This window comes from Artibeus jamaicensis, unplaced genomic scaffold (genome assembly GCF_021234435.1).
Source record: "Artibeus jamaicensis isolate MK-2021 breed Jamaican fruit bat unplaced genomic scaffold, CSHL_Jam_final contig_335, whole genome shotgun sequence".
In the NCBI taxonomy this organism is placed as follows: domain Eukaryota; kingdom Metazoa; phylum Chordata; class Mammalia; order Chiroptera; family Phyllostomidae; genus Artibeus; species Artibeus jamaicensis.
In genome coordinates, this window is record NW_026521800.1 from 6823433 (window position 1) to 6836038 (window position 12606).

The 12606-nt window shown below is 41.6% G+C and overlaps 1 protein-coding gene across 3 annotated transcripts in view; it reads left to right on the plus strand.

Moving 5' to 3' along the window:
• Positions 1–12606, plus strand: part of GCNT2 (glucosaminyl (N-acetyl) transferase 2 (I blood group)) — a 114374-nt gene that overhangs the window by 61265 nt on the left and 40503 nt on the right. The window contains exon 1 of one of the 3 annotated variants that reach the window (XM_053664077.1): positions 6312–7822. The exons of the other annotated variants lie outside the window; for them this stretch is intronic. Coding sequence (XP_053520052.1) covers positions 6904–7822 — 919 coding nt within the window. The 5' untranslated portion in view covers positions 6312–6903. Of the gene's footprint in view, positions 1–6311; positions 7823–12606 lie in introns of those variants that run through there. 3 annotated transcript variants of the gene reach the window in all.

A 12606-nucleotide genomic window follows, 5' to 3' on the forward strand; every position in this document is an offset into this window, starting at 1 on the left:
AGAAAAAGATACTGATTAATACATTTATATTTCTATTTCAGTAAATGTTAGGACTCTGTTTCTTTTTATAGAAGAATGGCCCAATGCTAGCACTGATTGTCAGAGTCTTTAAGCCCTTTCCCAGGTGTTAACTTATTTGATACTTATAAATCCTAGAGGTATTGATCAACAATAATAAAATGGTCAATTAGCTGTACAAATAATGTCAAGTCATCCTGTCTTTGGATGATCTTGCACTGATCTGCTTGTGGAGTTTTTCTTGAGCCTACTTCATCACCTATTGTTGACATTAGGGTACCCAAATTTGCCAGGTCTACATCCCTCTCCTAATCTGTTACTTCTTACCTGCTTAGGTCTGCAAAAAATTTAAGTTGTGTCTAAACTAAGAATTAATAGGCTAAATCTCAAAAAGGATTTAGGCCTTTGGTGCTTAAACCAAAGATGATAAACTGGCATCCTGAGAATTAATGGTACATATGTATGCATGCACTTGTGCTTTAAAATTTTATTAATTACTTGATGACATTTAAAGAATTTTTGATTTTTTAAAAAAATCAAATTCAGATTTTTCACTTCAGTTAAAATATCCAAAGAGCTGGCAGCCCTGGCCCCATGATCCAGCTTGAATTAATTGCTAGCATTGAGAGGAACTGCTCGCTTCATGTGGGGCACATCTCTTCGCCAATATCCCCACCTTCCCTTCATGTCTATCACACTAGGGCCAAGTGTTAGCAGCCACTTGTGAACTCACTAGCTCTTTTTCTTTTCCTCCAACTAGCTTCACTTTTTAAAGAATATTACCTGCCTGTACAGATTCGAATGTGTGAATCCAGCCTACAATATGTGATCATTGTTTTGGTTGCTGGGAGGTCTTTTCTTATTTACTTTTTGTGTCTCGCTTTTGGCCAAAATGTATGAGATTGCCAGACTGATGCGACCAGAGCCTTAGATGGGGAGTAGAATGGTGGTGTCAAGTCTATGGAAATGAGTGGATTAATCAAAAGCATTGCCTTTATTCAGTAGCCAATAATTATGCCGAGAGAAGCAACCTGAGGTAGAGAACTATGAGGACTTGGGAAGAAGTCAAGCCTGAATACCAACCCTGCCCCCACAATACCAGCATTGGCATTTGCCTAGCATAGCCCAGCAAGGGTAGATGCACAGGTCAGGTAAGGTTAATGAGAACTAAGTGACTGTCTGTGAGAAGGAAAAAGATCCCACCAGTGTCGCAGAACACACCTGGACAGCTTAGCCTTCTGTTGTAATGTTGAGCTGAGGGGACTATGTGTTATTGCTGTCCTTGTCCTCCTTGGTGACGATAAGGTTATCCTGGGCCAGAGCGAGGTGAAGAATAATACAAAATGTGCACTTGATGACAGTTTTAATATGTTAAGCAACTAAAGTGAAAGAGGCAGAAATAATGACCTGGCTGGAAGTTAATGGCTGAACGCACCCAATTATTTGCTGGGAGACGATACCTGTTCAGTCACCACAGACACCAGGCAAAACAAATCTCCTGCCAGGCCAGCTGCTAGAAAAGTATCACATTCTAACCTCAAGCTGTTCACCTAAACCATTGTAAATAAGGCAGGACAAACTATACTTTTTTTTTTGGATACCACTGTTTTGAACTATAAGTTGTGTTACATTCCCACTAGCAATCTGCTTTGACTAAATCATGATTAAAGATCCGTTGAGTTTGCTTTGCACTGGCATTTCACCAGAGCTCCCTATTGCGGGATCAAGGTTCAAGGCAAAGAGGGGGAAAAACAGCTAGCTTGCATTGCAAGCCATTTGCCTCCCTTCCCCCCATGCATTACTCCCTTTCCCTGCCACCTCAGGCTCTCCACAAGTCCAGATGTATTTTGCAGTAAAGTGCGTGGCTCTAGTAAGAATGAAGCAAAGTGAAGACATCAAAATGGACTTTTCAGTTTTTCCCTTTATCTAGCCACATTCCTATTATCTCCCTTGCTCCCTTCCCTGGGGTGGGAAGGGTGGGGGTGTGAAGGGGGATAGTGGTGAGGAAGAATGAAATTTAACCTTCATTATTTTTGAGTGGGTGTACCTATTTCAACCCATTTGAAAGCCTTAAGAGAATAAGTGTTTTCTTTTCCATTAGTAAGAACAGAAATCAAAATATCCTTTCAAGCTTAAAGGGAAAGAGCCTTAAGAGAATAAGTGTTTTCTTTTCCATTAGTAAGAACAGAAATCAAAATATCCTTTCAAGCTTAAAGGGAAAGAGCCTTAAGAGAGTAAGTGTTTTTTTTCCATTAGTAAGAACAGAAATCAAACTATCCTTTCAAGTTTAAAGGTTTCAGAAGTCACACTGAATTGAATCCAGTCCCATATGGAAAACCCTCCCATGTAAGTCATTTGTACATAACTGATTCCTTCCCCGAGAGCCCTTCAACGAGAGGCTAAGGCCCGCACTTGCGGTATGTGATGTAGCACTTGGCACCCAGCAGTCCTGGTGTGTCCCAGGAAGGAGCTGGGCAAGAAAGCCATCTGGGTGGTATTCACTCTACACAGCCCACAGTCTGATGCTGTCCCTTAGGCAGGAACACCTTTTAAGGAAATGGCCCCATGGTGGTGACTGCTGGACCATGGTCAGTGTGACTACAAGAAAAATCAGTTCCTGGAAAATGCCTCGAATACATTCCTTCTTAAAAACTCAGCCGTCCCAAGACTGAAACCTGCCACAACTGTCTTGGCCATAGCTGTCTCCAACCACCCTGCAAATGTGGGTTTGGTTCATTTTAGGTCTAGATAGCTTCACCAAAAAACCTTTTCTTGAAAGGACGATTAGAGAGGAAGAGGAAAAGTAGGAAGTTATGGTATATTATAAGGCTGGGAAAAATCTATCATGTCAACAAACCCTTTCCACATAGCACTAGATAAAGATTAAAGACAATTGTAGTAGTATAAAAATAATTGTCTATGTGTATGACATTTAAAGAGCTACAGTATCTTTCTCTTAAATGTGTCCAAGAGCCAACAGCAAGTAACTGTAGATGTCATGGTGCTGAGGTGCTCACAGCTGTTTTCCAAAGCATCTTTAAATATTGCTATAGTTCCCTGGTCCCCCTACCCACTTCCTATGTAAGTACATGAGGTACTGCAATGACACACCAGACTCCACTTCTGCAAGAGACATGAAAGCAAAACTGCCAACACCCCCGAATGGTGCTCAGCAACCTGTCAGACCAATGAATACATTTGCTACTTTGGAAGCTGAAAGAACACCTGACATCTGGGAAGGAATTCCCAGCCTAAGTGAATTACACTTGAGCAAAATATTCCCTTACAAATAGGCTTGTGCTTAATTGCTCTCTTGCTCTTGGAGTAGGGAGTGAGACAGGGCTCCTCCTGCCCCTTGGCTTGGTGAGGACACAGACAAGCTCATTTTGCAATTGACTCACTTGATTCCGGTTGGGAGTCTTCTTTCTGGTTGATCCCAGCTGCCCACATGTGGCCATTTGTTTTTATATTTCTGTAGAGAAGTATTTTTCTTTCATCTTTAGGATTTTTGGCACAAGAAGAGCACATTTAAACTCTGTGTCCCCTCTTGATTGTGACTCACCAGTGCGGACCGTTAAATCCTTAGTGTCACAGGTACTGGCCCTCCAGTACGATCTCAAAAACTGTTATGCACATAATGCAGCACTGTGATCTATAATTTAAATAATACCTTTTCATTATTTATACTACTATATATACCAACACTTTTGTTATGTAACCTAAGTGGATAACCCTCTCTTAGTTATCTGCCAAACTCAGGACTTCAGTTTATACTGCAGCTAACACAGCTACAAAGTTGTATTGCTGTCCTTTTCTCCCTTTGTCATGGAGTGTGTAAACCAAAGGATGTGCACAGCGTGGTGTTCCTGTCTCTGGAGTTTCAGGAGGATTTAGGCACGGCATTCGGGGTTCTGCGTAGACTTGCCTACCTGTGTGAATTCACCTGCTAAGTCCTCTTCTTCTGGGAGAGCACTCCTGGGGGCAGGGAACTCCGTTTTCTCTCTCCCGCTGGTCATTCTTGAGTTAAGCACAGACTCATCAGCTGGGTGGCTTTATCATGAAAAATGAGTGTGACCTTGCCATTCTTTACAGTTCCACAAAGAACTGCAAGCTTCACTGACCAAAAATTAAGAAGGAAAATGTGATTTTTAAAAAGAATCCATCTTTTACCAGCGGAAAACGATGTGTCTGTACAGGTGCTGTAGCCTGCTGTCCATTGTACTTCCAAAATCTACCCAGATGAAAGATCACTTCTGGCTTACCTGTGATGTGCTCACAAGTACCCTTTCTGTTTGTTTTGTTAGTATTGAAACCAAGACTATTTATCTGGGACACATACAATAGTGATTTCCACTGTGTTTCATTTGCAAAAGTGGAGAACAATCTTCCCTGCTTTTGCAAATAATTGATATTCCATATTGGATCTTGAAGACTTCGATATCTTGAATCTGTCAAGCCTAGAAATTGTATTTCATCCTTTCATTACTGTGGCCTGAGTCCTCCCCCCCACACACCCTTTTAGATGAAATTTAGCACCATTTCAGTCCTTAAACATCCAGCTTTTCCTTAATATGTACGTTGAGGCCATCAAAGCTCATAGCAGATCCATACTTGCATTTTGCATTCTTCATATGTACTCAGATTGCCAAAGATAAATTTTTGTCATTTATCGTAAATAACACTCTTCCCCAGACTTACTATAAAGCTTCTGTGCTGTATTGTCTTCCAGCTGCAATAAAAATTACTGAGTTGCAGCGAAAAAAAAGTTCTTTCATTAACAGGGCCAGAGATACATATTTTTCAAAATAAGAATGACAACAACAAAAATTGCTAATGCTGACTAAACATATGTGAATATATACATAAACCCTGAGCAAGAGTTATCTCATTTCATGTCCTAACCATGTGAAATAGCAACTGCTGTTATTTTCCATTTCACAGATGAAGAACATGGTTCTTAGAGAGGCTAAGTAACTTGACCCTGGTCACATAGCTAGCTGGTCACTGACCAGCTGGGATCTGAAGCCAATTAGACGGGCTCTAGCATCTGGCCTGGATCTGCAGCATTAAGGTGCTGGCTTCTATCCAGGGGAATAACTGAAAAAAAAAAAAAAAAAAAAAAAAAAAAGCCACTTGTATTGGCCTTAGTTTCCTCATCTGTAAAATAAAGTTTGGGTCAGGCGATTTTTAAGATCCTGCCAGCACTTTGAGTTTATCTCTAAATCATTCTGTCACATCCATGCTGTTGTGGCCATTCATTTGTAGGGTATTACAGGAAGTTGAGGGGTGGTGTCAGATAGGAGAGGATAGAGAGATTGTTGCACTGTACACTAGCTGTTTTCTTAACAAGGGCAGCTGTTTCAATTGTTACACCATGCCCAGACAGGTAGGATAGCTGGGGGACTGTGGGAGTGAGATCTGAGCACACCCACTGTGATTGCTGCGCTAATCTTTTAGAAGGACTCGTTCCTTTTCCCCAGAAGCATCCTTACAACCTGCATCAGTCTGCAGCTGCTCACTCCATATTTGCTGAGCACTGGAGGCACCTGGCACACACATGAGTTTTGAGAACCCCTCTGCAATGTGACTAGACCTGCTGGACTTCTCTTCCTGGCTTCTCTGAATCTCACCAACTGATACTTTCGGGAATTTTGTTGCAGTCTGGGAAGTCTGAGTTCTTTCTTCAGAATAAGGAAGTGGGAGAGGGCATTGGGTGGGAGGTAAAATACTTGGATTTCTCTGAAATGCCCTCAAATCTCAAGAGGTCGGGCTTATAAAGAGACCCAGTGGGTAGTTATTCTACATATTGTAGATAATACCCTGTCAACAACATGAGTTATCTGAAGCTCTTTGTGAAATGGAAACCAGCTTTTGCTCTCTGGGAACAATGACGATCACCTTTCTCTCTGGCAGGCACTAAGGTGTGCTTATCTCATTCATGTCATCCACAGCAACACTTTAATGTTTCAAGTCACTCCTAGGTTCCTTCTCCCTTCACCCTATGCCCACAACAGTGTAATCCTTATTTCCCTCTTCATATATATATATATATATATATATATATATATATATATATATATATATTATGTAACACCATCAGAAACTGTCTCATTTAATCCAGCAAACACCTACCTCCTCATGAGACTTTTTAGCTGCTGATAACTTGCTGTTGCAAGCGCATTTTTCCTTATCTGTGTCGGTATGTGCTCAGAGGCAGAGATAACACTGAAATGAAAAGACAGGCAGAAAGAGATAAAGCTTAGCAGAAAGAGATATAAAGCAGAGGAGCATTAGTCTGAAATGCAGTGGTTTCCAAGGCGTGCTAGCAGGCCACAGGGCTGACCCGAAAAAGAAGAACCTCTTATTCTAAAACGCCAGAGGAAAGTGTGAAAAGAGAAGGGAGATAAAATCGGAATAGATTGGATGGAAAGGGGTGGGGTGAAGCAAGAGAAGCTCAACCCCAGTGAAAAGGACCGGTCATTCCTTTCCAGAACGTAATTTGCTGTGATCCACCACTTGCATTTCATATGCAAATGAGGAGGGCTTTCCGAAGGCTGCGGCGGCTGAGCCTCCACCCTGCTCTCTGTTGTCTGCGCACTGTTTGCAGTCTGCTCGCTCTCTCGTCCCAGCGCCTGGGGCCTGAGACCAGTGAGCGTTGGAGAAGCATGTCCTCTCCCACCACTTCCCAAGAGGATGGACGAGATACTAATGTAGAGAATAAATGAGGATTAAAGGACTCCGGGAAGGAAGCCTGTTTGAGAGGCTGTCGACATTCAAGACTGGCAAAGGAAGTCCATTCGGCGTCTTCACACCTGTGATTTCAGGGACTGATTCATCATTTCCCAATCCCTGGAGAGAGATTCTTTCCTCAAAGTAGCGAAAATAATGAACTTTTGGAAGTATTACCTTTTTGCTTTCACTGTGCTCACTGTAGTTATTTTTGTGATACTTTACAATAGCCAATTAATCTTGCCAAAAAGGAGGCTGAATAGCTCCAGCGAAAGGTATTCTGTAATAAATGCCTGTAAGGACGCTTTAGAAGATAAGTCAACTTTTTTCTGGGAGAAGACATTGACATCACCTTTGGGAAGTGTTCCTTGCAAGGACTATCTGATCCAGAATCACTACATCACTAGCCCCCTGTCGGAAGAAGAAGTGGAGTTCCCCTTGGCATATGTCCTGGTCATCCACAAAGACTTTGATACTTTTGAAAGGCTTTTCAGGGCTATCTACATGCCCCAAAATGTTTACTGTGTTCACGTGGATGAGAAAGCCACAGCAGAGTTTAAGAAAACTGTGTGGCAGTTACTGAGCTGCTTCCAAAATGCTTTTATTGCTTCGAAGATTGAGCCTGTGGTCTATGCTGGCATTTCCAGGCTCCAGGCTGACCTGAACTGCCTTAAAGACCTGGTAGCCTCGGAGATCCCATGGAAGTATGCCATCAACACCTGCGGGCAAGATTTCCCCCTGAAAACCAACAAGGAAATAGTTCAGTATCTGAAAGGATTTAAAGGGAAAAACATTACCCCCGGGGTGCTGCCTCCAGCTCACGCAATTGGCCGGACTAAATATGTCCACCGAGAGCACATAGGCAAAGATGGCTCTTTTGTGAAAAATACTAACATTTTGAAAACCTCTCCTCCACATCAGCTGACCATCTACTTTGGCACTGCCTACGTGGCCCTTACCAGAGACTTCGTCAACTTTGTCTTCCATGACAAAAGGGCCATTGATCTACTGCACTGGTCAAAAGATACCTATAGTCCTGATGAACATTTCTGGGTGACACTTAATAGAATTCCAAGTAGGTACTAATTTCCATTACCATTTTTTTTTCTTACTCATAGATTGAGTTTCTTACTACCATTCAGCTCCTCTAGAGATCTGACTCATTTGGAGTTATTTTTAAAAAATTGAAATGCTTAGGAAACTATTAGTCTGGTTGCTTTTTAGTGACAGTTTGGTGCTAGCTCTGTTGTCTTACAACTATGTGTAATGTAGTAATCTCAGAGGTCTGTTGAGCTACAGGAGCTCTGGCAAAGCCACCTTTGACCATGTATCACATAGTTGTCCATTTTAGCACAGTTTTTGGAATGAATGCTTTTTGTAGTCCTCCATAAGCACAGCTGTAGCATAATGAGACTGATAATTTCATAAGCATTCTAGAGCTTAAGAGTTGAAGTAAGTAGTATTTCTTTCAGGAGATGTTCTAGAGCACTGCACTGATTCTCAAAGCCATTGCTCAAAGTTCATGGGGCTCTTTTCAGAATCTTTGAAGTCTCTTTGGATAATTCACAAATTATCACTGTGGCTTAAATGTCTCTAGTCTAAGACCTGGACAAATATCCAGGTCTCAACTGACTTGGTTCAATAAATCTAGTTTGATAGTTTATTGCCTAGAAAAATGAGATGAAACATACGGGGAGGCATTCTAGCTGGAGCTGAGCCAAAGTAAATGCCTAATTTTTAAGGCACAGATTTTTATTAGAAATTCCAGTTTGCAACTTCTTGTGTTTATATGCTGTGAAGTCTTTTCCATTGTTACTGATAATGTGGAAAGGGGTCTGATGTATGCCAGGCAACTGAAAGCATAAAACAGCACCACACTCCCTCTTTGATTCAGGACTGCATTTCTTTGCAAAATTCTGTTTCCTATATATTATCAGAGATTACCTGTGGGTGTCAGCCCTGTGCAAGGGTGACCCTGTGCCCACTGTGCTTGAAATAACTCCCGGTTCTTACAAGTACTATCATTATTGTTGTATCATGTATTATTATTGAGGCATTTGAGTGCTGTTCAAAACTACCCCCATATCTGGAAGCACACTCACAGGAGTTATTCAGTGTCCAATAAACCCAGCATTCCTAAGAGCTAAACTAGAGTGGTGGTCACAGAAATCTAGCTAGAGAAAGAGGTATAAAGAGGTTCAGCAAGGTGACTGGGCACAGAGACATGTGCTATGCTCTGAGCAATTTATTTTCAGATATATTAAATTGTCAGATCATGAAGACTTATAGGAGGGGGAGTGAACCAACATTTACCATAATGTAGTAGGTGTTCATCATTATTTATAAGTAACTATTTAAAACACATGTAAATATTATATATGTGGGATTTAATGTTCTTTTCGTTGATACAGTTTCTGCCAAATATGTGATGTTCTACATCATTTCTTTTAATTATAAGAAGTAATCATTGTTATCCCCTATGTAGATGAAGAAAAAGAGGTTAGAGAGACTGAAATGCTCTTCTCCACGGAGCTCGTGTAAGGCAAAGTGAGATCTGATCCCGGACTTGCGTGGCCTGAAGTTTGAACTGTTTCTCTTGCCCCAGGAAAAGAAGGAATGATTACTTTTTCTTTATGTTAAAGCAAAGTCCCCACAGAAACACAGACAGGAGAAAAGATGAGGGTGGGGAAGAATGAGGGCAGTGGAAGGAAGCTCCACTTCACCACTTTAAGCTGGAAGTAAGGTTAGCAGGGTGTGTGTGTGTGAGTGTTGGGAGACAGCGTGCTGAGGCTTCGTGGGCTGCTGTGTGGCTCGAGTCACGGCGGGGTCGTCCTTGCCGGAACAGGTCACCGCACGCACACAGGCATCTGTGCTAGCCTCCTGAGCCTCATCTGAGCCAGGCTTTGGTCTGGCTCATGGAATGTGCTGAGGAGTCTGTCTTCACACAGTACAGAAAAAAAGTCTTCAAAAAGAGAATAGAGTATTTTGACATATTTTTGGCAGCCAACATATATTAATTTAACCTTTCATTGTACCAAGCACTGTTCTGTGTACTGAGGGTACCTCTGTAAGCAGACAGACATGATTCGTGGAATTTAAGTTTCAGGGTTCGAATGGTTGAACATTAAATTTAGTGACTGTTTAGTATATTGAGTTCATTTCAGTATGATTTTAGAATATTAGGCTAATTTTCCCCATTCCAACTTCTCATAAAATGGTCCCCTCCCCCCAAAATATTTATCCCTATTTTATAAACAATTTTTAAAGTTAGCTTTAAAAAAAAAACAACAACAGGAAATAGCTCTGATGGTTTAGCTCAGTGGACTGGGTGCCAGCCTGTGAACTGAAAGGTCTCTGGTTCGTTTCCCGGTCAGGGCACATGCCTGGGTTAAGGGCCAGGTAGTGCGAAGGGCAACCAATGGATGTTTCTCTCCCTCTATCTCTCCCTCCATCCCACTCTATCAAAAAATAATAAATAAAATCTTTTTTTTAAAAAAGGAAATATATTTACAAGGTTTAAAAAATTTTAATTTTGCCCTCCATCAGCAACTACGGATTATTGCTTTCTTATATAACCTTGCAGAGATATTTTATTATGTTTATAAATAATAAAACTAATTAAACATGTGTGGAAAATAGTACATGCACTTTTTTAAAGTTCACCACAAAAATACACAGCAAAAAGAAAAAATTGTTCTTATTTTAAATGCTCCGTTGTCTCTAAGTGAGAAACAAAATACCACAAGATGTATTTTTTATTTAACTAGATCATATGTAGACATTTAGGGAGCTCATTTAAAACTCTCTTCTTATTTTGAAGGACTTTTCAATCTAGGTCCTAGGAATTTTGTGGGAGGAAGGCACTAGGGACCTTTGCTCCCCAGGGTCCAACAGTGGTGAACCCCCAGAAAGCCTGGCAGGGCACCTGTTGTTCCCTTGTTTAAAGCTGTACTGTGGCTCCTCATCATCTTGAGGGTCAGGGTGAAGCTCTTAATGTGGCAGGACCTTCACGACCTGATGCCCTCTCACTTCCCCACCCACCTCTCTACCCTTATTTCTTTTTACTTGATGCCTCATATTTTATATTCCACCAACCCCTTGGCTCTGTACACTTCTGCAACTTTTACCTGATTTTTTATTGGTGGCTTTTTATGATGTCCTCTTTAGAATACCCTTCCTAGCATCTCTATCTAATTCCCATCCATCCTTTATAACCCACCCAGGATGTCACCCCCTCCGGAAGCCACCTCAGATGACCCACCTCTCAGATGGTTGGTGCTCCAACTCTGGGTTCTCTTACACTCAATGCCACTGCTGCCAGCACTGAATTATAATAACTGCTAACTGAATACTCTCCTCCTCCCTACCTTTTTAGTTTTGGGGTTTCTTAAGGGTAAGAAATGTGACATCCATCTTTGTCTCCCCATCACTCACCACACTACCACCTATCATTGTGCCTGATGTGAGGATGTGCAGAGTGCCAGATGGTTGTGGGTTGGATCTGTGGGAGTGGGTGGATAGCTATGAGAAGACTGGAGGGATGGATAAAAGCATTCTGTACCTGGGTGTGTGGGGTGGGGGGAGTTTTTTAGAGAAAGGATTAGAGAAACAATGAGTAAGATACCGCTTGAAGGTATAATTCCACAATAGCTAGGCCAACAAATAATATCAGTAAAGAGAAACATACCATTCTAAATGAAAGCTTTGCTGGGTAGAGCAATCTTGGATGTAGGTCTTTGGATTTCATGACTTGGAATACTTCTTTCCAACCCCTTCTTGCCTGTAAGGTCTCTTTTGAGAAATCCGCTGACAGTCTAATAGGAACTCCTTTGTAGGTGACTGTCCCCTTATCTCTTGCTGCTTCTAGAATTCTCTCCATTTTAATCTTGGTTAATGTAATGATGATGTGCCTTGGTGTGTTCCCTCTTGGGTCCAACTTCTTTGGGACTCTCTGAGCTTCCTGGACTTTCTGGAAGTCTATTTCCTTTGCCAGATTGGGGAAATTCTCCTTTATTATTTGTTCAAATAAGGTTTCCACTTGTCACTCTTCCTCTCCCCCTTCTGGCACCCCTATAATTCTGATGTTGGAACGTTTAAAGATGATCACGTGTCCCAAGTTCTTTAGATCCTATGTCTCCCCTACTATTATTGCCCTCCCCCTATCTATTTTCTACCTACCATCTATGCTACTTATTTTCTGTACCTTCTCCCCCCTTCTCCTCCTCCCACTCCCCTGTTGCTAACCCTCCATGTGATCTTCATTTTTATGGTTCTGCTCCTGATCTAGCTATCCTCTTAGTTTGCTTTTGTTTTAGGTGTGGTTGTTAATAACTGTGAGTTCGCTATCCTTTCACTGTTCATCTAACTAAAGGGGGGAATGGTGGGGGAGGGGGTGTGCAGGGTGGAGAGGAACGAAGGGGGGGAATAGAACAACTGTAATGGCAAAATCAATAAAATATATTTAAAAAAAAAGAGAGAAAGATACCAGAAAGTTCTTGTAGAGTTAGTAAGCTCTAGAGTTCCAGTCTGAATGTTAACAGAGCAGTCCTTCCTTAGAAAATCTGGTTCCCAGTTAGCCAACCTGGGCCCATCATGCAGTTACATCTGATGCCAAGAGAAAGTGCCGGCAATCTATGTAAACGCCTCCAACTGCTGCCTTCTTGCACCTGGTTTGTGTTTCTCCCACAACTTGGCACCCTTCCAGCCCTGCTTGTCAGTACTATTCAGAGCCTACTCCCAGTATGTGCAATAGGCTTCTTCTGTCTTAATTTGATCTAGACTACTCCTCAACTACTACTGGCTTAGAAAGAAACATGAGTATAAGGAAATGAAAGGTTAAGATATTACAAAAACAGAAAG